Raw genomic sequence first — 23,871 nt, 5'->3', positions numbered from 1 at the left:
CTTTACTTTTGTTGTCTTTCTCTCCAACCATTCCTCTCCACAGATTGTCTGGAAATGAGGTCCCACCTCCATGTCAATAGAACCAGATAGCATTACCCTGAACTTTCCCTTTAGTGTCACCTTTGTAATGCAAAATTGTTTGCTTTGTGGAATTTGTGGGTGTATGCTTTCCCAAAAGCAGGGAAATCTGTTGCATCTTGAGTGATGGAGTTCTGCTTAATATGACCTCCTTGGAGAAAATAATTGCTTTCAACTTACCCAGTGACTGGTCAGGGTCTCTGTCTGGGAGCAACTGGATGATTCAGGAGCAACTGAGTGATTGCACTTAACACACAACATGGTAAAACTACCTCCCATCAAGCCAGATGAACGCCCTTGAAGACCAAAGATTCCGATTGCTAGGAGTGCTCCAGACTAAGGTTTCTTCCAGCCCTGAGTCTATTCTGTGACTCATCCACAGTCACACTGGGAAGCTCTTTTTATAGGCAGATACCATCAAACACAATCCTTTTAGCAGAAGCTTGGCCAGTTTAGGAATCATTAAATTACAAGTAATTCTCAACTTACAACAGTTCATTTAGTGACTATTCAAAGTTGCAACGGCATTATGACCAAGGACCTTTTTCACAGTTGCAGCATTTCCCATGGTCACGTGATCAAAAAAGATACCTGGCAACCGACTCATATTTATGAAGGTTGAAGTGTCCCAGGGTCATGTGTTCATCTTTTGAGATTCTGAGAAACAAAAGTCAATGGGGAAGCCAGATTCACTTAACAACCATGTTACTAACTTAAGAACTGCAGTCATTCCCTTAACAGCTGTGGCAAGACAGGTCGTAAAATGGGGCAAAATTCGTTTAACAACTGTGTCGCTTAGCAACAGAAATGTTGAGGTCGAGGATTACCCGTATTGTTTTTTTTAAGGCGTCCTTTTCATCTAACTAAAAACTTCAAAAATATAGATACTGAGCAGGGAGTTGGACTAGAAGACCTCCAAGGTACAGTAGAACCTCTGGTCACGAACGCTTCTGACCACGACCAAATTCAATTCCGACCAGAAAATCCACAATTATTTTTATACAGCCGATTTCCTCTTCTGTGCCATTTTTTTTGTAAGCACCAAATTAACAAAATTAGGTTCAACCAAATCGGTTTGTGACCAAACTTATGGAACGAATTATGGTCGTGACTAGAGGTTCTACTGCACCTTCAAACTAAATTATTCTGTTCTGCTATCTCTGAAGAAAATACCACAATACTCCTGCGACCCTCCAATGGGTCTTTTTACTAGCTCCTCCAGCTACTTTCTCCCTCTTTCTCCATCTGGATTCCATCTGCTGCTGTTTGGACAAAAAGGAAGGGGGGAAATCTCCTGATCATCCCTTCCACCCCAAATTCTCAATGTATTTACAACTAGTAGATCAAAGGGGAACGCTGCCTCTAGGGAGAAAGCTTGCAAAGAACTATTTCCTTCTATTAGCTTTAAGGCTTTTTTGATTCAATACCCAGTCCAGGATGATCAAACAGAAAAGTAGAAAGAGAGGCAGCGGGAAAGAAGTTTTTTTAAAAAATGGGAAGGGGGACATGAAGAGAGAGAAAAAGATTTGGTGATGGAAAAAGGTGGCACTGCTAAATTAATGTGTTCTTTGTTGGATTGGGCTTCCCATTAGTTCTATATCTCAAAAAACAAAGACATTAAGAACAACTTCCTTTTTCTCAAAAAAATTCTGCATCCATATCATGGGAATCAAACACTATAACTGCAAACAGATCCAAACTATAGAAGCATGAAATATCTGCACTATCTATGTTAAAAAGAGAATGGCCATTATATAATCAGACCACCAGTATCTAAGTACCATATATTTAGCTCAAAATATAATCCATGGTGACAGAAGTTGAAAAATAACGTTTAAAATTTAACCTGTTACATTTGAGGGAAGGCAGCCACACAAAACAGCATAGTTTTATTTAAGAACAAAACCTCAATCTGTTACTGTATGTAGGTCTTCTACAGATCACTGTTACATAGAAATAATTAAATCAACAGTGAAAGCAAAAAGACTCCTTTTAAGAGTATTTCTTACACATGAATCCACATTTGTTAAAGCATTCCGCAAAAAACAAAACACATTTAGCCACAACATGTTGTAACACTGTCACCCCAAATGATACTCCTCAGTAGCTCAAAAAAAAAAAGCATAACAATTAAACTCCTTTAAAAGTCGCCTTATAATTTCACAATTATAAACCAAAGAGACAGCACCTATGTGGAGTTCTCTTTACATATGATATTTTAAGGATTTATGAGTAAAAGAAAAAAACCACAGTGAGCCACAAACACATGCAGAATCCGTGTAAGGCTTTCCAATCTGTTCCTGCATTTAAAAAAAAATAGTTTCAAGTATGTTTCAACCTCAGCTCAGAGGGCAAAGAACTGAAGCCTGAACAAACTTGTTCCAAATAGTCTGGCTTTTATTGCAGGGTCCAGGAAGAGGCCAGCTAATGCTGGTCAGTTTTGCCCGAGGAGAAATATTTCAAGACTAACAAGCTTGTCTCTCTGCAGGCTTCTATACTGCTGAGTTTCAAATGGAAAAATCTGCTTTCTCTTTCTACCAAAAAAAAGAGAGATTTTCTTAGGAGAAACATCCCAGAGAAGGTAAGTAGGGGAAGACAAACAATTCTGTTTACAAGAATGAGTCATTTGAGTCCTCATAAAAGAACAACGGGCAGGTTTCCAAGTTGTTGTTTTTTGTTTTTTTGGAAAGAGGGGGGGGGGGAGTAGCAGAGTGCCAAGACCTACCAGTTGGAGCCTGGTGCCAAAGACTTGCATTTGAGTGATAAATCACTCTGAATCCAAGCATTTGTGTACCAGTACCAGAAAACAGGCAGAACTCACAGTCCCTCCACATAAAGATCCACCTCAAGTCACTCCACTACTTATCTTCAGCTGTGTTGTTTCAGAGAAAGGGGAAAAAAATTGTGTTGTGGAAGAACAAGGGTCAGAAATTTTAGCTGATCAGACATGCCAAAAATATCTACTGTATTTTTCAGAGTATAAGACGCACCTTTTTCCCTCAAAAAAGAGGCTGAAAATCTGGGTGCGTCTTATATACTGAATACAGGATTTTTGGCCCCCTGAAACCCCACCCCCTTTGCAAAAATGGCCATGCAGAGCCTTTAGGAGGCTTATAGAGTGCTCCTGGGGGCTGGGGAGGGCAAAAACGAGCGAGAAATGGGCCATTTTTTGCTCGTTTTTGCCTTCCCCAGCCCCCAGGAGCACTCTATAAGCCTCCTAAAGGCTATGCATGCCCTTTTTTTGACAAAAAAAGCCGTTTTTTGCTCGTTTTTGCCCCCCCCCCCCACCCCAGGAGTACTCTACAAGCCTCCTAAAGGCTATGCATGCCCGGGCCGTTTTTGGGAGGTCTGTAGAATGCAAAAACTTTTTTTTAAATTTGCCTCTTCAAAACCTTGGTGTGTCTTATACTCTGAAAAATACGGTATTTCTGATAGAGGGTTTTGCCCCATTTTATGACCTTTCGTACCACAGTTGTTAAGGGAATCGCTGCAGTTATTCAGCTAGTAACATGAGTAAGTGAATCTGGCAAATTGCCCAATTTTGATCACATGATCATGGGGGTGCTGCCACGGTCATAAATGTGAAAAACTGTCATGTCACTTTTTTTGTTCGTAAACAGTCAGTAGACGAATGGCAGTGAGTTGAGGACTACCTGTACAGGTAGTCCTCGACTTACGACCACAACTGAGCCCAACATTTCTGTTGTTAAGTGAGACATTTGATAAGTGAGTCTTGCCCCATTTTACAACCTTTCTTGCCATAGTTGCTAAGTGAATCACTGCAGTAGAAGTTAGTAATCCGGCTGCTAAGTGATCTGATTCCCCCACTGACTTTGCTTGCCAAAAGGTTGCAAAAGGGGATGATGGGACCTTGGGATACAGCAACGGTCGTAAGTATGAACCAGATACCAAGCATCTGGATTTTGATCACATGATCATGGGGATGCCGCAAAGTTCGTAACTCCGAAAAATGGTCATAAGTCACTTTTTTCAGTGCCGTTGTAACTGTGAATAGTCACTGAATGAACTGTTGTAAGTCGAGAACTGTCTGTATGTGAGATGGGCAGCTATATAAAGTTATTAAATAAATAGAATGTACAAAATACTTCTGTGCACTTTGTACTCTTTGATTAAAATTCTTTAGGACACAGGGGTCTCCAACCTTGGCAACATTAAGACTTTGCTGGCTGAAGAATTCTGGGAGTTGAAGTCCAAAAGTCTTAAAGTTGCCATGGTTGGAGATCCCTGCTTTAGAAGACACAGACATATGAAAAGAGTTTAACAGAGGAAATTAAGGTTCAGAAATGAAACCATCACTGCTAAGATTGGTGAGAATGTAAGAATACTGAACATCTCCCATATGTCTATTTTAAGATTCACAGAATTCAACAAACTGCTTTCTACAATGGCCACCTGGGTGTATCTGGAAAGTTCACCGTTCATCAGCTAACAGCGAAAGACTGCCTTTCAACACAGAGGATCTAGTAAACCACAAGTCATTAACACAATCTTTTCCTGACTTCTGTAAAGCTAAGGGCAGCAATGCCTAGAATTCACACCATGGTGAGAGCTTTCAAACCAAGAGCTTCACATAATTTAATAGAACTTCACATAATTCAATAGAACAAGTCCCATCCATCTGTAGAACATCGGACTGGAAAAGGTTCTTCTCCTCCATTAATTTAAACAGTTTTTAAAGCCCCGTATACCAGCAGGCAGCCATGAAGATACCTGGAGGAATTCTGTGACTTAATTCTGTCCTACAGCCCAAAGAGCTGCTGATTCAGTTCTACAGAGGAATTATTGAGTCTGTCATCCGCACCTTCATAACTGTCTGGTTTGGCTCAGCAACCAAACAAGACAGACACAGACTTCAACGGATAATTAGAACTGCAGAAAAAACAATTACTACCAATCTGCGGACCTGTATAAAGCATGAGTCAAAAAGAGGGCTGTGAAAATATCTACAGACCCCTCACATCCTGGACATAAATTGTTTCAACTTCTACCCTCAAAATGACGCCATAGGGCCCTGCACACCAGAACAACTTGGCACAAGGACAGTTTCCCCCCCGAATACCATCACTTGGCTTAACAACCAATTCCCACAATACTGTCAAATAATTTACTATGATTGTATTACTACTATTCTTCTCTTCCTTCCTAGTATCTCTCTCTCCCCACTTATGACTATAACCATGTTTCTTATATCTTTCATTTTATATTTTTATTTATTTCTTAGTACAATTTGATATCTTATTAGTAACCTTGACTATCACTAAGTGTTCTATCTTTTTATTCTTGATGAATGCATTTTATTCTCCTTATGTACACTGAGAGCAATATGCACCAAAGACAAATTCCTTGTGTGTCCAATCACACTTGGCCAATAAAGAATTCTATTCTATTCTATTTATAACGGCTGCTACATTATTCTGTCATTATGGTTCCATCTTGCCCTGCGTGAATGACAATTTACAAGTCTCCTGAATGAGCAAATGAAACAAAATGCTGAACTCCAAAGCACTAACAATGTTTTCTGCCTTTTCTGCTCTGGCTTCTTCTCCCTGGAACATCTCCTCCCCATCTCCAAGGTCAGATCTGCTCCACCCTTTTTTTGAAAGGCCTTGAAGACATGGAACACCAATGGGAATGTGGCAGTTTGGAGGGGGCTAATGGGAGTGGATAACACTCCACCTCCTCCCTGGGCACACTTTTCCCCTTCCCTCTCCACCCTTAGCTTTATTTTAATTTCATTTTAAATTTAAGATCTTTATTTATTGTTTTGATGATTTATGGTGCGTTTTTAATCAATGTCTGCAAGCCGCCTAAAGTTGCTTTTGGCAAGATGGCCTGTGTACAAGTTTAATAAATAAAAATATTTTCCATCCTACCCATAACTTTATGAGTGTCTATCACTACAATGTTTCCACTACTGCCTTTTGGCTGTAAATTAAATTAATACCTCTCAAACTATAGCACCTGACAATATAGCTGACTTTCCCCAAAGGAAGATGAACATGCCTCTCAATTAGTATTTTCTAAAGATATAAACCATGCTTTTCAGCACACATAATATATCATTAAACGAAGATGGGGGGAGGATATTCCACATTGCAAGGTTGACCCATTGATTTGCGGCTTCTTCTCAGTCCCATCTTAACCCTTTTCACCAAATTTAAAAAGCCACAGGTTAACGCAATTATCTCCCTAATTCATTCCTACATATTGTCTTACCCTCCCTGCACAAATGGAAACAAGGTTCTAGTCCTCACTGGCTGGGAAGGGGGGGGGAGAATCAACAACTTGACCGGCAGAATCACTGAATTTCTGTCATTTAAAGATAGGAAGAAAATATATTTTTACACCTTACCTGCTTGAATTGTTCTTCATAAGTCCAATCTCCATGGTCCAGGGCTTGGGGCTGCAACTGTGACAGGCTTTGCTGGGGAACCCCAGAATGGCCCCGTTCTTGCCCCCCTACCAGTCTGGAAGGTTCTCCTCGGTACTGCTGGGGGGTCTGTTGTTTGTGCAGAAAGGCGGTGCCAGGGTTTGATGTAGCCACTGCACTGGAGCCAAGCCCTCCCTCCACCATTTCTTCTTCTTCTTCCTCGTAGTCTTCTTCCTCCTCACCCAGGTCTTCTTCAAAATCTTCAACCCACTTGCCCTTCCTAAAAGAGGGAGAGAATTATAAGGAGGAAAATGTGAATACCTAAAGCAGGATAATAAGAATGGTGACTCTGGGTTCTAATACACCTCCAGGTACCTCTCTCTGATGCCAATCAAGCTTTTAATAGCAGGCATGTCTAGGTTAAAATAATTAAATAGCAAGCTGGCATCCTGCAAAGCACCATCACCTTGCATCGTAGTCAATTTGCAGCAATACTTTGGGCCCCAGTACATCTCTTAAAAATGACAGACAGCCTTCCAATAATTATTTTGGGACGCACTGTACCCACCACGGCAGTCATTCCAGGAGTAGGCAGATTTCCCATAACGTAATGTCATGTGAACTGCAGCCAGGACAGACTTGCCAGATATGCTCTAAATCCCAAAAAAGTTGTTTATTCTAGCCTACAGTCAATCCTACACTAAAAATAGCCTTTCTATTAGATGCCTGAATTACGGCATAAAATGGGGGGGGGGAAGGGACCTAAGTTTTTTTTTCTTAAAGTAGCTAAGAGACGAGAAACTGCAGCCTCCCAGCTTTTTTATAACTTGAATTATACAATAATACAATACAATAGCAGAGTTGGAAGGGACCTTGGAGGTCTTCTAGTCCAACCCCCTGCCTTCAGACAAATGGCTATCCAACATCTTCTTAAAGACTTCCAGTGTTGGAGCATTCAGAACTTCTGGAGGCAAGCTGTTCCACTGGTTAATTGTTCTAACTGTCAGGAAATTTCTCCTTAATTCTAAGTTGCTTCCCTCTTTGATTAGTTTCCACCCATTGCTTCTTGTTCTACACTCAGTTGCCCTGGAAAATAGTTTGACTCCCTCTTCTTTGTGGCAACCCCTGAGATATTGGAAGACTACTAACATGTCTCCCCTAGTCCTTCTTTTCATTAAACTAGACATACCCAGTTCCTACAACCGTTCTTCATGTTTTAGTCTCCAGTCCCCTAATCATCTTTGTTGCTCTTCTCTGCACTCTTTCTAGAATTGTTAACTGGAGGCCCAAAACTTTGGCCTGTTTTACTATGGTGGTGGGGGGGGGGAATTAAAGGGGAAAAAGAGGTACTGTAACCCTGCTTAGATTTTAGACACCCATTCATTCCTTAAGAACACTGAAAAACATCAGAAACTGAGGTTCTGTTTCAACTGGCTGTTGGGGTACAGCTCTTCACAAAGGCTGCTTTCAGGTCCCTCCCTCGCCCCCCCTCCCCCCATTACAGAAACCATCCCTAGAAGTCAGGCAGCTGGTTATGGGAATCAAACTCCCAACAAATCTGAAGGTTGTTAGAGTAGAAGCATCTGACTGCTGAGTAAACAAAGGCATATTTAGACACACTTCACTCCCCTCAAAAGATTCTGGAAAAATGGCATTCTCTCCCCCCCCTCCCTTTGTACTTTTTTTTTTTTTTTAAATAGGTTGGAAATTTTCAAACAAGGATCAGGAACTTAATCAAAAAGCCCAAGGCATTAAAAACTAGCCAGACTGGTTTTGCCTTAAGAGCTGCTGGTTTTATTGTCTCCTGACCCCAACAACACTAGGGAGGGGCCCAGGAGCCTGATGGAGAAACACACCAAAATTACCAAATCAAGAGCAGTCAAGTGAGCGATAATCTTGCTTTCCAAACGTTTTGCAAAATGTTTTGTGTGAGCCGCAAATCAACTCAGCACGTTTATTTTATCCCACCCTGGGATGGGAGAACAATACCTTTTCACCTTTGAAAAAGTAATGAAAAACGAGAGACGCTCCAGTTTATAAAATGGCTACTCATCCACGGCAAAAGGGATACCGTGCAAGAGAAAACAAACCCCTGGCTTTCTGTCCGAGCCCAGAAAGTTTGTGAATTACATGTTTTAGCACAAGAATTACAAGGTAGCACATACTAGCAGAGGTCTTCAAACTTGGCAACCTTAACACTTGTGGACTTCAACTCCCAGAGTTCTCCAGCCAGCTCTGCTGTGAGTTGAAGTCCACAAGTCTTAAAGTTGCTAAGTTTGGGGAACCCTGACATACAGCTACACCCCAATCTTCCATTCCAATGTCCCTGCAAATATAAAGTCTGCTCCGTAACATCTGAGCCAGGGGTGGGTTTCAACCGGTACGGCCGTACCGGATGGTGAAATTTAGCGTTCCTTCCTGTACCCATTGGTGAGGAGGCCCCGTACTGGAACGCTGCTTCCCCTCGTTCACTCTTTCACTCGCCCACCCATCGTCACCATGTTGCCGAAAAGTTCTCAGAAGAAGAACCAGAAGAAGAAAGAACTGGTGAGTGGCTGGGGGGTGGGGGGAGGATGTTGGGGGAACAGGGAAGAGGCAGAGGGGCTGCTGGAAGAGTGTATGCGTGTGCACAGGCTGTGGGTTTTAAAAATGTCTTGTGTGTGCACAGGCTGCGAATTTTAAAGACATCTGAGTGAATCCAGGAAGAGGGAAGAGGCAGAGGGGCTGGAAGTGTGTGTTTAAGGTGGTCGATAATGTTGAAGACCGGCAAGGACAGTCATATTTCCTCTGTAAGTAGGTGATTTATTGTTTTGTGTACTTATTCTTATTTAAGTAGTAAGTGCACAAAATAATACATTTCTTTTTCTTTCTTCTTTTTGTAGATCATTCTTTGGGTCAAATAATTCAGTGACATCAACTTGGCCACTCCCACCCGATCACATGACTGCCAAACCACTCCCACCCGATCACATGACTGCCAAACCACTCCCACCGGTCACATGACTACCAAGCCACTCCCACAAAACAGGCCACACCTACAGAATAGGTTCTAAAAAAATTTGAAACCCACCACTGATCTGAGCGCTGAGGGGCCAGGACAAATATTACATTTCATTTTATTTCACTGAACATTTATCTAGCATTAAAATTATTTCATAGGATTCCTGTCCAATCATGCATCGGTCACATTAAAAATTACAATTTGGTTGAGAAAACAGACAAACCTGAAAGGTCTCTGGGGTAATGACTTCTAAGGGGGTGGGAGTGTCAAAAAAAAACCCAAAACACCAAGATGATCATGGCTTGTTATATAAACTGAAACTCTACCCCTTTTAATAAAGTCTGTGTCATATGAATGATGCCCATAACAAAGGGGAAGGGCTTTGATCCCATGGATGCCATCTTGATTTTTTGACAATGAGCCCCCCTCCTCCACACCCCTTCATCTGTGGCACAAGTCATGTGGGCCTTCATGATCTAAACATTTAAGCCCCTTATGAGGACACTAGCATAACAGCAAAAAGTGCTGGGTGGGACTCAGATAAAACTTACATATCCTCTTCGTCTGAGCCTATTTCTCGGGGGTATTCGCCATCTTCCTCCTCCTCCTCTTCTTCCTCCTCTTCTTCCCCTACAAGCTCTTCTTCCTCTGAAGAATGGCTCTCCTCCGACCCAACTGGGCTGGATGACTGTCTGAGGCCAGCGGCAGCTGCCCGCATAGCTGCCAAAGCCGCTATCTGTGCCCTCTGGATCCGGGCAGTGTCAGGTTCTGCCCCCTCCTCAGAGAGAGGGGGTTCCTGGCTGCGGCCACGGGGCAACGCTGTGATGCCAGGGGCTGACAACATGGTCGGATTCGGTGCAGGGAGGGGCAGAGGATTGCTCTGCGGCTGGTCCTGTTGCTGCCGCGCCTCCATCTCTTGCTGCAGCCGGGCACGTTGTTGGCGCTGCAGGTTCTCCATGACGGCCTGCAGCTTCATGGCTCTGCCTGCAGGAGGCAGTGTCCTGGCAGAGGAAATCAGAGGGGCAGAGCAAGGCTCCAAAGGGGAGGAGCCTATGCTTTGCACAGGAGAGGGAGGGGCTGTAGAATAGCGATCAGTCGGGGTCAGCGCCGTGAGGAATGCTGGGAGATGCCCTCTGCCCCAGATGTTCTGGGGAGGGCAACCACTTTTTAAAAAGTGTCACAAGACTGCACTGTCTTGTGGGTTAGGGAGAAACCCGTGGCACCATTAACCACTTCCAAAAGGCGGCTCTTTCCACAGCAAGGGGACGACGGCAAGTCAATTTGTACAGAAAGGAGTTTGCAGAGATATTTTTTTAAAAAGGCTATTCAAATAACATGATGCTTTAAAAATTAGCCGTGATCCTGCAGTTCAAGGTCCCACGTTCTATGCAACCACGTTGCTTTGCGCCAACCTGAACTGAAGCTTAACCCTGTTCTTTTGCCACGTTTCTTTCCATCCAAGGAGGGCTTAGGGGCAATCTGCAAACTGTGAGTTGTCCACCTCTTCTTCTTCATCTAGGCATCAGTGAAAAACCTGTCCTTTAAAAAAGTAAACACAAACATATACAGAGAAAACATTAGGACGGCAAGAGCTAGGAGCTTGACTTCTTACCAAAGGCTAATTCATCCAGATATAGGAACTATACAAAATTTAGCTGTTGAGCTCATAAGGTGTGTTTTATTGAAGTAGCTCCTCCAATGCCTGTCTATAAAAAGACGGAAAATGGATTAAAAAATGGTAAATATAGAAGACAGAACAAGAAGAACCCACTAAGATCAGAATCTTTAATCTGAATCATGTGGAAAGTGGAAATAATGACTACTATCTCTGAAGCCAATTTTATCAATAAGATGCTATAAACATCGCATACCCACAGATACATGTATATACATATAATACACATATAAACAAAAGCAGAAGCAATTATAAAAAGGGGAACAACATTTTTTTTTAACAAACAGGAAGGTAGGAGAGAGTTTTTCGGCTTTTGCCAGCAAAACCTTTGGTCAAGAGGGAACAGTGGTGCAGTTTTTAGATAATGTCCACAGTTAATGATTGTGGCTTATAACCCCAACCCTCTACCTCTTACAAAATGTATCTCAACACAAAGAGCATGTTCACACAGTCACAAGCAACACTTTTTACTGCATTTCTACTAATCTCTCAGGAGGCATCGGCCCAAATAAATTCATTTACTCTGTAAATTTGCATGGGTGTGGCCTACCTTAAATCGTGCCTGTTGGCTAACACAAATTTTTAAAAAATGGAAATGTTGATATAAAAACAGTAGAAAACAAACAATAAAACATAGGCTGTTACAAACAATGATTCTTCAATCCACACAAAGCAAAAAACACCAACCAGATTCCACAATTAGCCTGCCCCAAAAGCCCAAGGGAACAGCCAGGTTTTAAAACCCTTCCAAAAGGTAAGGTGAAGGTAAAGGTTCCCTTTGCACATAAGTGCTAATCGTTCCCGACTCTAGGGGGTGGTGCTCATCTCTGTTTCAAAACCGAAGAGCCAGCGCTGTCCGAAAATGTCTCTGTGGTCATGTGGCTGGCATGGCTAAGCGTGGAAGGCGCATGGAACGCTGTTACCTTCCCACCAAAAGTTGTCCCTATTTTTCTACTTGCAATTTTTACATGCTTTCGAACTGCTAGGTTGGCAGAAGCTGGGACAAGTAACGGGAGCTCACTCTGTTACGCGGCGCTAGGGATTCGAACCGCCGAACTGCCAACCTTTCTGATCGAAAAGCTCAGCGTCTTAGCCAATGAGCCACCGCCACCACTGAGCCACCAAAAGGTAGACAGGGATAAATTACTACCCTGTTTCCCCGAAAATAAGACCTCCCAGGATAATAAACCGAATCGGGCTTTTGAGCACCTGTGCTAAAATAAGCCCTCCCTCAAAATATTGCAACACAGCAGCAGCCATGAGGTGACCACGATCGATGCCTCCTGCACCTCAAAAATAATATCTCCCCAAAAATAAGGCCAATCACTTATTTCGGGGGTAAAAAGAAAATAAGACCCTGTCTTATTTTCGGGGGGAAACGGTATACCTTAAGAATTCTCACTAGCCTATTTGCCACCCATAACCACATTACTATTCATAGCCTGATGCCCTAAAAGATGGGGGGGGAAAGAGGCAACAACAACTTTCTCTAATTTATATTTGGGTCACCCAGACATAATGATTCCTTGCCCCTGGCAACCAAAGCTTATTACCGTATTTTCTAACATCCACCAAAACTTCCCACAACGCCTCTGAATACCACAGCGAAGATCGTCATCTGTCTAGAAAAAGAAAACATTCTGGCATTATCTGCTCCAATGCCACAGAACACAGTGCTCTTTTTACAGAGGGCAAAAATGAGCAGAAATTAAAGATTCCCATGGAAAAGATTGCCTGCCAACAAGACCATGCATGCCTTCCCTAAGAGCCCCCAAGCTCGTTCAAACTTGCTCAGATTAATGCAGTCATAATATGCATGGCATTTTCACTGATAGTTTGGAAGACCAGCCAGAAAACTGAGAGGGCTCCTCCCATAGCCAGATCTAGCAAACTGCTAGGCTCATGAATTCCTTCTTCAATGTTTATCTCTGCAACAACAATCCTGCAATGCAGGATAGACTAAATAAGCGACTATCCCAAAGGCATCAGCTGAGAACCTATGTTTGAATGAACTTGAGCCAAAATCCATTTCCCCGAGTCCCAGTTCAGTGCCATAAACGCCTCACTATACTAGTTCTAACAAGGAGTTTCTCTGAAACTTGAAATCTGGTGACTCCGCAGGTGATGTACATGGAGATTTCTCAGCAAATAAAACATGGCCACTGCCATTCCCAGGTATTTTTCAACTTTCCACTCTGACCTAGGATTTATTCTTGGGTCCCCTATTCAAACACTAACTAGATATGGCTTGGGTTGGCTTTCTGAGATCCATCAAAGTTTCCTCAAGAAAATGCAGATACTCCTTGACTTACAACCCACAATTGAGCCCAAAGCCTCTGTTACTAAGTAAGACAGTTGCTAAGTGAGCATAGCCCCATTTTATGACCTTTCTTGCAACACATTACTAAGTGAATCACTGCAGTTGTTAAGTTAGCAACAGGGTTGCGAAGTCAATCTGACTTGGCTTGTCAGACGGTCGCAAAAGGTGATTGCATGACTCCAGGTTAGTGCAACTGTCATAAATACATACCAACCGGCTGAATTTTATCACGGGACCAAGGGGATGCTACAATGGTTGTGTGAAAAATGGTCATAAGGCCCTGTTTTTAGTATTCTTGTTACTAAATGAATGAATGGTTGTAAATCGAGGACTACAACACAAGTGTTGGCGAACCTTTTCGGCACCGACTGCCGAAATGGAAACACGCATGCCAGAAACCAGAAGAGCAGCCACCCAGCGCGCATGCCAGGCACCTGCTCTTCCACTTTCTGGTGCATGCATGCACACCGGCCACTTGGTCTTCTGGTTTCCAGCGCATGTGTGTGCAAAACCAGCTGGAAACTGGAATATAATCTTCCTGGTGGGCGCATGCGCCCTGGGCAACTGTTCTTCCAGTTTCTGGCACTCCTACATGCATGAAGACCAGCTGGCCGGCGCACCAGAACTTGGCAGAGCAATGGGCGACAGCTCACATGCCCAGAGAGATGGCTCTGTGTGCCACTTCCAGCACTCTGTGTGCCACTTCCAACCTTCTTCAATCAATTCCCAGTTTCTTAGACAGCCTGGCCTGGGAACTCTGTTGTTGCCCTAAGTCTCTAAAAAATGCTCTAAACTGGAGAATGTCAGTATACACCACACTGGAGGAGGGGGCTCAATGATGTATGATCGAAGGGGACCACCAGTTTCATTAGCTCACAAAAAGATCAATTCCTCCATGGAGTTGGAAGAAGAGAACAGTCTGTCAATGCCCACAATTGAGAAGATGCTTCTCAGCTATCACCAAACTGTCTAATTTAACTAGCTGTTTTCCACTACAACTAACTGAGTAGATCTGGAAACTCCACCCCACCCACCCCCCAACTTAAATTTAACAGACAGCCCTGCCAACCAACCCCGTTCTGTCTTCTGCCAAGGCCCTCTCCCACGAAATACCCTTTTCTTCCCAACTGCCATGGAACCTTCACCAAGGCAAGCGCTTTAATGACATCAGAGGAAGCAGGAACCAATCAAGAGACCCACAGTGGATACTGTCTCTAATTCCTTTGGCTGCACAGCGCAAAGGAAGGGCCCAAAATGATGCCTTCTGGTTTTCATGTCCTCAAGGGAGAAGGTGTGAAATCTGCACTTCTGCAGATAAAAAAGGACAACGGAAGATGCCCCCAAAAGGAATACAGGTAGTCCACGACTCACGGCCACAACTGAGCCCAAAATTTCTGTTGCTAAGTGAGCCATTTGTTCAGGGAGTTTTGCCCTATCTTGCGACCCTGCTTGCCACAGTTGTTAAGTAAATCACTGCAATTATTAAGTTAGTAACACAGTTGTTAAGTGAGTCTGGCTTCCCCATTGACTTTGCTTGTCAGAAGGTCGCAAAAGGGGATCATGTGATCCCACAACATTGCAAATGTCATAAATATGAGCCAGTTGTCAAGCATCTGAATTTTGGTCATGTGATCGTGGGCAATGGTTGTGTGGGGAAAAAAAGTCATAACAACTCACATTTTTCAGTATCGTCATAACTTTGAACGGTCTCTAAATCAACTGTTGTAAGTCGAGGACTACCTGTACAGTCAAAAACTCTCTGAGAATAACCTCATCTCGGTCAAAAAAAAAAGAAAAGAACTAAGTTCTCACGTCCTGCTTTCATTTCGTCCAGTTTTACATATAACTTTGCATGGGTCTTGATATTTCGAATCTCAAAAAAATCCCAGAACATGGAAACTAACACTAATAATTTTATATTCACAATGTCAGTTGCTTGCGGCTTTTTATTCCCCCGCCATCACAGAAGTTTTATATTACAGAAATTTTCAAGAACTGAATATTATTAACATCGGTCCAGTAACCATAAGGGCGTATTACTGAACTGATTGGTGTGGGTGAGTATATAGATAATTGAATAGGTATATTTCAAAAAAGGTAAAGTGGCAAACAATAAATATCAAATATTTCAATTCTTGTGGATTTAGTAGTGCCTGTTCCTCATTACCTAATGTAATTTAAGTAGCTTGCCTACAATATGTATAACTAAACTCAAAATAACCAACAAAATATAACCAGAGATTGAAAATATGTGACCCTTGGTCCTGGCCTAATTAGTAAAATGTTGTAATAAAGAAAAAAGATATATGAATTGTCTATCTCTGTCCCAAAATATGTAATTTCAAATGTATTAAAGAGTACCTTCTTTTGCTCCTCTGTGCAATTCATACCTAGAAATTAAAGATGAATTATAATGCCTTCACATTTTCTCCTATCTAAAGTCAACACTCCCACTTGTCAAAAATATTTTAGTTCCCCACCACTGCCCCTTCAAACTATAGAGCCAATTCCAGATGTAAACAAGGGTATAACAGTTGTCAAAGTTTGAGAAAAAGAAAAAAGAATTCAAGAAATGGTTGAATTGGGATGTCAAAAGGCAGCCTCATCTAAGCTTTGTTCTGGCCCAGAGACATTAATGCTTTATTAATCTAGAAAGCAGCAGAAAGTGAAACAAAGGGCAATTTACAGAAGCCTGTTAGCTAAGCAAAAAGAGGTGGTGGGATTTTTCTAGTTAGTGCCGATATGATCATCCTAAGGATAGGCAGAAATAGCAAGTTATGTGAGCAGAGCAGGCGGGCAAGGAGAAATGCTTCTCTCTCAAGGCTTGAATGTATATTTGCTGCAATTTATATTGCAGCAAATTCTATTATCTAGGCTGCCAATCAATTCCCCCAAACACAAGATGTGAAGCTGTCCAGATCCCAAATGTTTTTCGCATGCCCTCTATTTTTTTCCCCATGCACAGGCTTGAAATTTAAGACTCTTAATTCCTTGGGCAGAATTCTCTGTCAAATGAAGTTAATAGCATAAGGTTAATCAGATTTTCAGATTTCTCCTTCCCATCTGGGAAGCATATTCTAAATTCAGCCTAGGAACAGGAGCTATTTGAGCTACATGTGGCGATGGGCTTTTACATATGGACCACATTCACAGATGTGCGCCATAGAACGGTATCCTGCGCGATGGGTTTAATTGTAATATTTGGTAAGAAGAACAAGCCACAGCAGATGCACAGAGATAAGAATTAAAACTGACTTCCTGAGTTGTAATGAAGCAAAGATAATGTGATACAATCAGCCAGTCACAATTAAGGAGTCATAAATCAACAAAGTATTATTTTTATGAGACTGATAAATGAGATGAGGTAAATTGACAATAATCATTTAAGGACATTTGGGGGTAAAAAAACCGCTCAGATTTTTTCATTGCCTCTAGCTCAATAAACTTCTGTATACCACCTACAGACTCTGTAGCCTGAGTATACATGCATCTATGAGAGCACACATTTGCACCATACCAAATTTTGCAATGGTGATGACCTTGACTACTTGTTATTCGTCACTCTCTTATAAAATTGCAATAATTGACTAAGCCAGACTTTTCCAACTCATAAAGTATGTTAGGGGCAAGGAGGTGTTGCATACTCAATAACATCATCAAGCAGTTTCAATATTTTGTCACCCTTTAGTGAGCAGGGTAAAAAGAACAAAGGGGCAGACTCCACAGGCTGGATTCTAAATAGCTGGGGTCAACTTTTAACTTCTCCTAGACGCAACTTTTGGTAGGAGAGCAGAAACAGTATGTCTGGGAATAAAGCTGTCGGCAGAGGCAAAACCATTGTCTCTCCAAGGAGCTAGGCCTTAGTGATCACAAGCAGGAGAAGCAACATAATCTTACTCCTAGACGTAACTTTTGGTAGGAGAGCAGAAACAGTATGTTTGGGAATAAAGCTGTCTTGGCAGAGGCAAAACCATTGTCTATCCAAGGAGCTAGGCCTTAGTGATCACAAGCAGGAGAAGCGACAAAATCTTACTCCTAGACGTAACTTTTGGTAGGAGAGCAGAAACAGTATGTCTGGGAATAAAGCTGTCTTGGCAGAGGCAAAACCATTGTCTGTCCAAGGAGCTAGTCCTTAGTGATCACAAGCAGGAGAAGCGACATGATCTTACATGTTTCAGGATTGTTGCTAGTTTGCAAAAGGTGATCTAAATTCCAGAGAGGGCCCTGAAACACCCTAAATTACCTCTCACTCTGCTAGAGAGAAGCTTGTAAAAGTCAGAACTGCGAAGGGAAATCCAAGTCCTCAATCGTGTTTCTCAGCTTTTTTTTTTTAAGAGATCAAACTAGTAATTCCTGCAAAGTCAAATCATAGAGATAGCTCAGCAGTCAGGAGAAATATAGCCACGGGATGCAGACAAAAATTGCTGTATAACTAAGTTTAAAGGGTGCCTTCCTTTAAATGCAATATTTCCAAAAACACCCCTTCACATGCAGGTTAAATAATCCACAGGCAAGCCTGATGGGTAGGCAAAAGATAGGCACTGCAGCTCTGCATGATATATTGATCCAGTTGGTGCCTCTAAAGTCAACACAATCAGATCTCTCAGCTCACTCTTGTTGCGGACACACAAGTGTGTGCATGCTTTCATAGTTACCAATACTCCATTCACCACTTTGACCTTGAGTCCTTCTAAACAGATGTAATAGAAAGGGGCTTGAAGGTGAACTGGCCAAATGGCTAAAAAGAGCTACTATACACCCTTTTTATTAAACACTGTGTTCCATTTTAGCCATTAAATTGGGGAGGGGGAAGCAGGGGAAGCATAGAAGGTGCCTCCAACTCGAATACAGAAAAATCTCTCTTTGTTGCTGGTAAGTAAAATGCTGTCTCAAAGCTACACTGACAATCGCATACACTAGGGTAGTTAGGCCCAGCAGACAAAAGTGAGAGACTTTTTTTCTGAATAAACATGCTGTTAATGGACATGCTATCTTTTAAAAAGATTATTTCTAGGTTAAGGTGGAGAGACCTGGAATGTTAAAAAGGGTTAAACAAGATAATGGCAGTTCCACTGAAGGGAATATTATGGGTCACAACAGCTCCTAATATTGAATTACAGAGGTATAAGCGCAGCCTTTTCAACGAGATCGTCTAAAGCAGACTTTTTTTTGTTGTGTGTGTTTTTTTAAAGTACTCGTTCGAGACTCCGTGACGCGCGTGTAAAAAAATCAGCCTAGAACAAATCCAACAGGAAAAAAAAAAACAGTGAGCAGCGATCCACACAAACATTAATTGGGTTGGAGGGGGGGGGAGAGGCGAAGCGAGCCAAATGGATTACTTTTAAAGACGTACAACTGTCTTTAAAAAAAAAAAAACACCACCACCCCAGCTTAAAATTAAATTGCAAAATTAATCGAGGAGTGGAATGGCCAGCTTGCCCAGGAAAGGGACGGCGAGGGACTCCTCTGCACCCCATAGGGGGGGGGGGAAATACATGAAGGGGAGCTGCCCGTCGCCCCCTCCCACAACTCGATTTTAAATATATAACTATGGTCCTCTCTCTCTCTCTCTCTCTCTCTCTCTCTTTAAAGTAAAGTTAGAATCCGAGGGCATTTCAAAGAAAAGCAGCAACGCGGAGGCGATGGTCTCGCTCAACCCGCAAAGCACATTACATATTAACTTTATTTAGCCATTTATTTATATCGCTCTACTCCCCCTCCTCCCCCCCCAAAAAAACCCCTCCATTCCCTTCTTTGGGAAAGGAGGGGAAAGCTGGACATCTCTTCTAAAACGCCAGCAATTTTGTTTTCCATTCGCTCGGATTTCAAAACACACAAACACACACCCTGCTTGGAGCCGTTTGTCCGTTTTTTTAAAACAAAAAAACACATTTAGAGGACAGCGGATTCCTAGCCGCGGTGGCTATTTTACCTTGCAGAGAGGCAGGCGAAGGGAGCTTCATTTTTCCCCCCCCTTCTGTCTGGTTCCTTTATTCCACCCCCGGAACCCAGTCTCTGATCCAGCTGGGCCGCTCAGTTTTCCACGCGCGATGCTTCCTTCCCCTTTTTTGATCGTCCAGGCAGATTCTTTCCTCCCTTTCCTTTTTTTTCTTTCTTCTTTTTCTTCCTCGCTGCGGCGTCCTCCCTCCCCCTTTCTTTTTCTTCCTTCCTTTTTTTAATTGCGTCGCTCTTAATGCCGCCTCCCTTATCTGGCTTGGATTAGTAAGTTTCCTTTTACAAGCGATTGCATGGCCTCCTCCTCCTCCTCCTCCTCCCTCGATGCCTAAGGCGTGCACAGAGCTGGATAGACAAATCATAGGATGACAAAATAGCAATCAGATGCAAATTCCTAACCTCTGAATCAGGACCCAGCCATAAGAGAGGGTTGGGTCCTGCCCTGCTAAGGGAGCGTCGCGCAATTCCCCTTGGCGGAGGAAACACGGGCGAGAAGCCAGACCGCTCGCAAAGAGACACGCCACCTGTATCTGCACGTTTCAGTCCCTTTAAAGTCCCGCGGTACTCTCGGCTCTATAACTCTTAACCCTCTAAATAATCCAGGCTAACAAAACTCCCGTTTGTGGTATTCGCACATAACAAAGCAAATCAGCCATGTTAAAAGCTTCCCCGGAAGGCCGGGTTCCCACAACACTTTGAACCGTAAGTTGACCCAGTCTAGCGTGCAGAGAGGGAACGTGCTTATTATTGCCTTTTTTGCTGTTATGGCTGCTAGGAATTCCTCGAGTTTGCCATTTAGGGGCTTAAGGGTAGGAGTTAAGCTTTAAATTACAAGTTGGCACTAGGGAATTGAGAGAAAAGAGAGAGAGACAGAAGCAAGCAGCAGAAAGGGTGGGGCGGCCAGACCTGCAACTGCGAAACCCCAGACACCCACCAGGTGGTAGCTAAAAAGAGGCAGGCAATTACAGCCCTTTGCTGCCATCTAGCGTCAGCCGTCATTTTTGCATGACCTGCAAGCAGTTCTGACAAATGGCCCAGTCAGAGGAGATCAACCATGACTGCTCTTTAGAAGGCCAGATCCTGAAGAGGGAACTCAAATACTTTGGCCACTTAATGAGAAGGACTCACTGGAGAAGAGCCTGATGCTGGGAACGATTGAGGGCAAAAGAGGAAGGGGACGACAGAGAATGAGGTGGCTGGATAGAGACACCAAAGCAGTCCGCGTGAGCTTGAATTGACTCCAGAGGATCGTAGAAGACAGGAAGGCCTGGAGGAACGTTGTCCATGGGGTCGCAATGGGTCGGACACAACTTCGCAACTAACAACAACAAAGTAAGCTCAGGTTGTTTGGATAGCTGGGGCCCACATGAGCCCCGATGTTGTATTGCTAGAAGCTCTACGCTCAGAGACAAAGGCTTCTTTTCAAATTCCTCCGAATTATATCCAGCTGCCCTGAGTTCTTGGTTTGCACTTTTATCACTGTGGAAAGTTTTCTCCCAGCCCTCTCCCAGAAAAATGAAATATCCTAGGAAATATTGAAAAGGCAGAATATTATATTTTCCTGGATGTGAAAGGGAGAAACGTTTTAAAGAGAAACTTCCTGCAGCTTCCTGCCCATCCCCCTTTGTCAATAAGCCATTAAAGCTTGAGCTAGTCCACTTTACATAATAAAGAGTTTTGCCCTTCAGCTCCAGAGTGATGGGATTAAGGCATGATAATATTGGCCCTTTATCCAACTCGTCACATGGCATCTGAGAACTCAACCAAACCTGGATTCAAAACTCAGCCTAGAGAGTTGCCTCTGCATGGCCCCATGGGAGTCTGACAACCAATCAGAACACAAGCTCAAGATCAAAGGCCAGAGAGGGCATAAAACCCAGGGACTCAGCTTCTCTTCCTTCCTTGCCTTTTTTCCCTTCTCTTCTCCATCAACATTGAAGCATGTGATCACCTTTTCTGTTCAGGACTCAAGCCATGTGGTCCTGTCCACCATTAAAACCATCTTTCCAAGCAGCCTCCATGTCTCCAGTGTCTTTTTCCCCACTTGGAGCCAAACCCAGAAGGACATTTCTTTCATCATCACTCAGACCAGAGTTTTTCAAATATTTTAGATGTGCAGACTTCAATTCCCAGAATCCCCCAGTCACCATGCTGAGAGCTGAGGGTAGTTCTATCACAATGCTGACCGACCACCACCACCCCACACACACACACACACCAAATTCACTATATATTGCTAGCTGGACCATTCTTTTTTTCTTTTCTCCCATTTGCAACCCAGCAATAGCAGACTTATATACCGCTTCCCAGTGCTTTTACTGCCCTCTCTAAGCGGTTTACAGAGTCAGCCTATTGCCCCCAACAATCTGGGTCCTCCTCCCCTTAGAAGAGACTTTCTCCTTTCCCAGCCACCCCCCCTCTCCTCTGGGATGGCTGCGGATGGTCACTTCCGGCTCTTTGAAATTCTTCAATCCCCCCCCCATTCGTGCCGTTGGGTTGTATTAACAGCTGGTGGTGCTCCTTGAGCCTGGGGGGGGCACAAAAACCCACCACCACTCTTGGGCAAGTAATAGTCCTCAAGCCAGTTTCTAGAAAGGGTGTGGATTCAACTTCAGAGGAGAACGTGACAGATTCCCACCCGATCCTTTATATATGTATGTATGTATGTATGTATGTATGTATGTATGTATGTATGTATATGTGTATATATATATGTGTGTGTGTGTATTGTGTGTGTATGTATGTATGTATGTGTGTATTTCCTCCCATAATTGGGGCTTACCAGGGGTTGTGACACTATCTATCTATCTATCCATCCATCCATCCATACATACATACATCCATCCATCCATATCTATATCTATCTATCTCTATCTATCTATCAATCTATCTCTATCTATCTATCTATATCTACAGGGTGGGGCATAACCTTTTCCTAGGGGGTCACAGCAACACTTGTAATAACAACACAAATAATTCATACACCATTCGAAAGCCCATCAAAAACTGAGTTTATTGACACGATTTAATAGTCAGTATGACCACCATTAGCCCTTCGAACAGCATTCAAACGAGGTGGATAAGAACACAACAAATCTTCAAACAGTTCCGTTCGATTTTCCAGATTTTTCAACAGTTTCCAAATTCATTCTCAAAGTTTCAACCGAATATCGATTTTGACCTTGCTCCTGAATCATCAGAGCTTCCACTTCATCCTTAATTATGGCCCCAATGTTCTCTGCCGGATTGAGATCTGGCGAATTTCCCGGCCAGACGTCATTGCCCCAAAATTCGAGCCTCTCGAAAGGCAATGCATTTTATTCTGTCAATGATCCTCTGTTCTTCCGAATTGAATTTTCCAGCCATTCTTAAAGCAAATTTAACATTTAATAGCTCATTCAATTCAGTTTTTTATGGGCTTTAAAATGAGGTGTCGCGGAAGTTGTAAACTGCTGTCGATCTTGCTGTGACCCCCTAGGAAAAGGTTATGCCCCGCCCTGTATATAGATATAGATATAGATATCCTTCCTCGCACAGCTCTAGCGCCTTTAATAGCTCTCTGCGACGGAAAGCGGGGTGGAGTCGGCTAGAGGCCCGTTAATTGAAAGGGATGGGTTTGGCTCTTTGGAGACGCTCCCTAGGCCAACTCTGGCTAAAGTCAGTTCCGCTTCTTTTCTTGGCTCTCGCTCGAGTTGGCTCTCTTTGAGTTAAAAGATCCTCCTCCCTCTCTTCCCCCTTTCTCTCCGCCAGAGCCTTGCCTATCCCATTAACGTAATTGCAACAGACATGTTTGTGGTTGGCGAAGGGGGGGAAGAAGACAGAAGCAGTCAAGAGGCCGAAAGTCCATGTGCGTGGAAGGAAGAGTTCCTTATCTAAAGCAGCAGCAGCAGCAGCATCGGGTGTATTGATGATCGCCCGCGCTTTTGGCGGGCCTTAATTCCCCCCCCCCCTCCACGATCCTTGTCATGACCGTGCAGTTTTTCTCGGATGCCCTCCGAAAAGTGTTGGATCGCAGGACCATCATCCTCAGCCAACATGGCTGGCTGGAGGTGATAAGGGGAGCTGGATCAACACACCCGGGAAGGAAGGTTATAACATTCTGCGGAGAATTTAAAAATGTATACCCGTGCAAGATGTTTAAAAACATAAATAGTATTCAGTGCCATTTAAATAAATACGTAAAAGTATATAATGAAACAAAATTAAGAACTAGGATATTCTTTAAAAAATTCCCTTGGCTGCTACCCATCCATCTCATCCTGGGCACCCCCCCCCTTTTTTTTTTTGAACTATTACCATCTGGTAGATGGTACAGGATAATAAAAACAAGGACAAATAGGCTGGGGGGGAAAAGCTGCTGTCCCAGGGCAGTAACCATTTTGAATTCTACTGTATACAGTGATGGCAAACCTTTGGCTAACCGAGTGGTCAAAGTGTGCACCCAAACCCCA

The 23,871-nt window shown here is 43.1% G+C and overlaps 1 protein-coding gene across 2 annotated transcripts in view; it reads right to left on the bottom strand.

The window, feature by feature from the left end:
- Nucleotides 1-19,870, bottom strand: part of ARID3A (AT-rich interaction domain 3A) — an 89,532-nt gene extending 69,662 nt beyond the window's left edge. The window contains exons 1-3 of one of the 2 annotated variants that reach the window (XM_032238869.1): nt 19,398-19,870; nt 10,022-11,009; nt 6,452-6,749 (exon numbers count right to left, since the gene is read on the bottom strand). In XM_032238869.1, coding sequence (XP_032094760.1) covers nt 6,452-6,749; nt 10,022-10,446 — 723 coding nt within the window. In that variant the 5' untranslated portion in view covers nt 10,447-11,009; nt 19,398-19,870. The remainder of the gene's footprint in view (nt 1-6,451; nt 6,750-10,021; nt 11,010-19,397) is intronic. The other variant, XM_032238870.1, reaches the window with a different exon arrangement.
- Between the last annotated feature and the right edge of the window lie 4,001 nt (nt 19,871-23,871).

Source organism: Thamnophis elegans, chromosome 1 (assembly GCF_009769535.1).
Source record: "Thamnophis elegans isolate rThaEle1 chromosome 1, rThaEle1.pri, whole genome shotgun sequence".
Classification (NCBI taxonomy): Eukaryota; Metazoa; Chordata; class Lepidosauria; order Squamata; family Colubridae; genus Thamnophis; species Thamnophis elegans.
The sequence above is the reverse complement of the archived record's forward strand: the minus strand, read 5'-3'. Positions and strand labels throughout refer to the sequence as shown.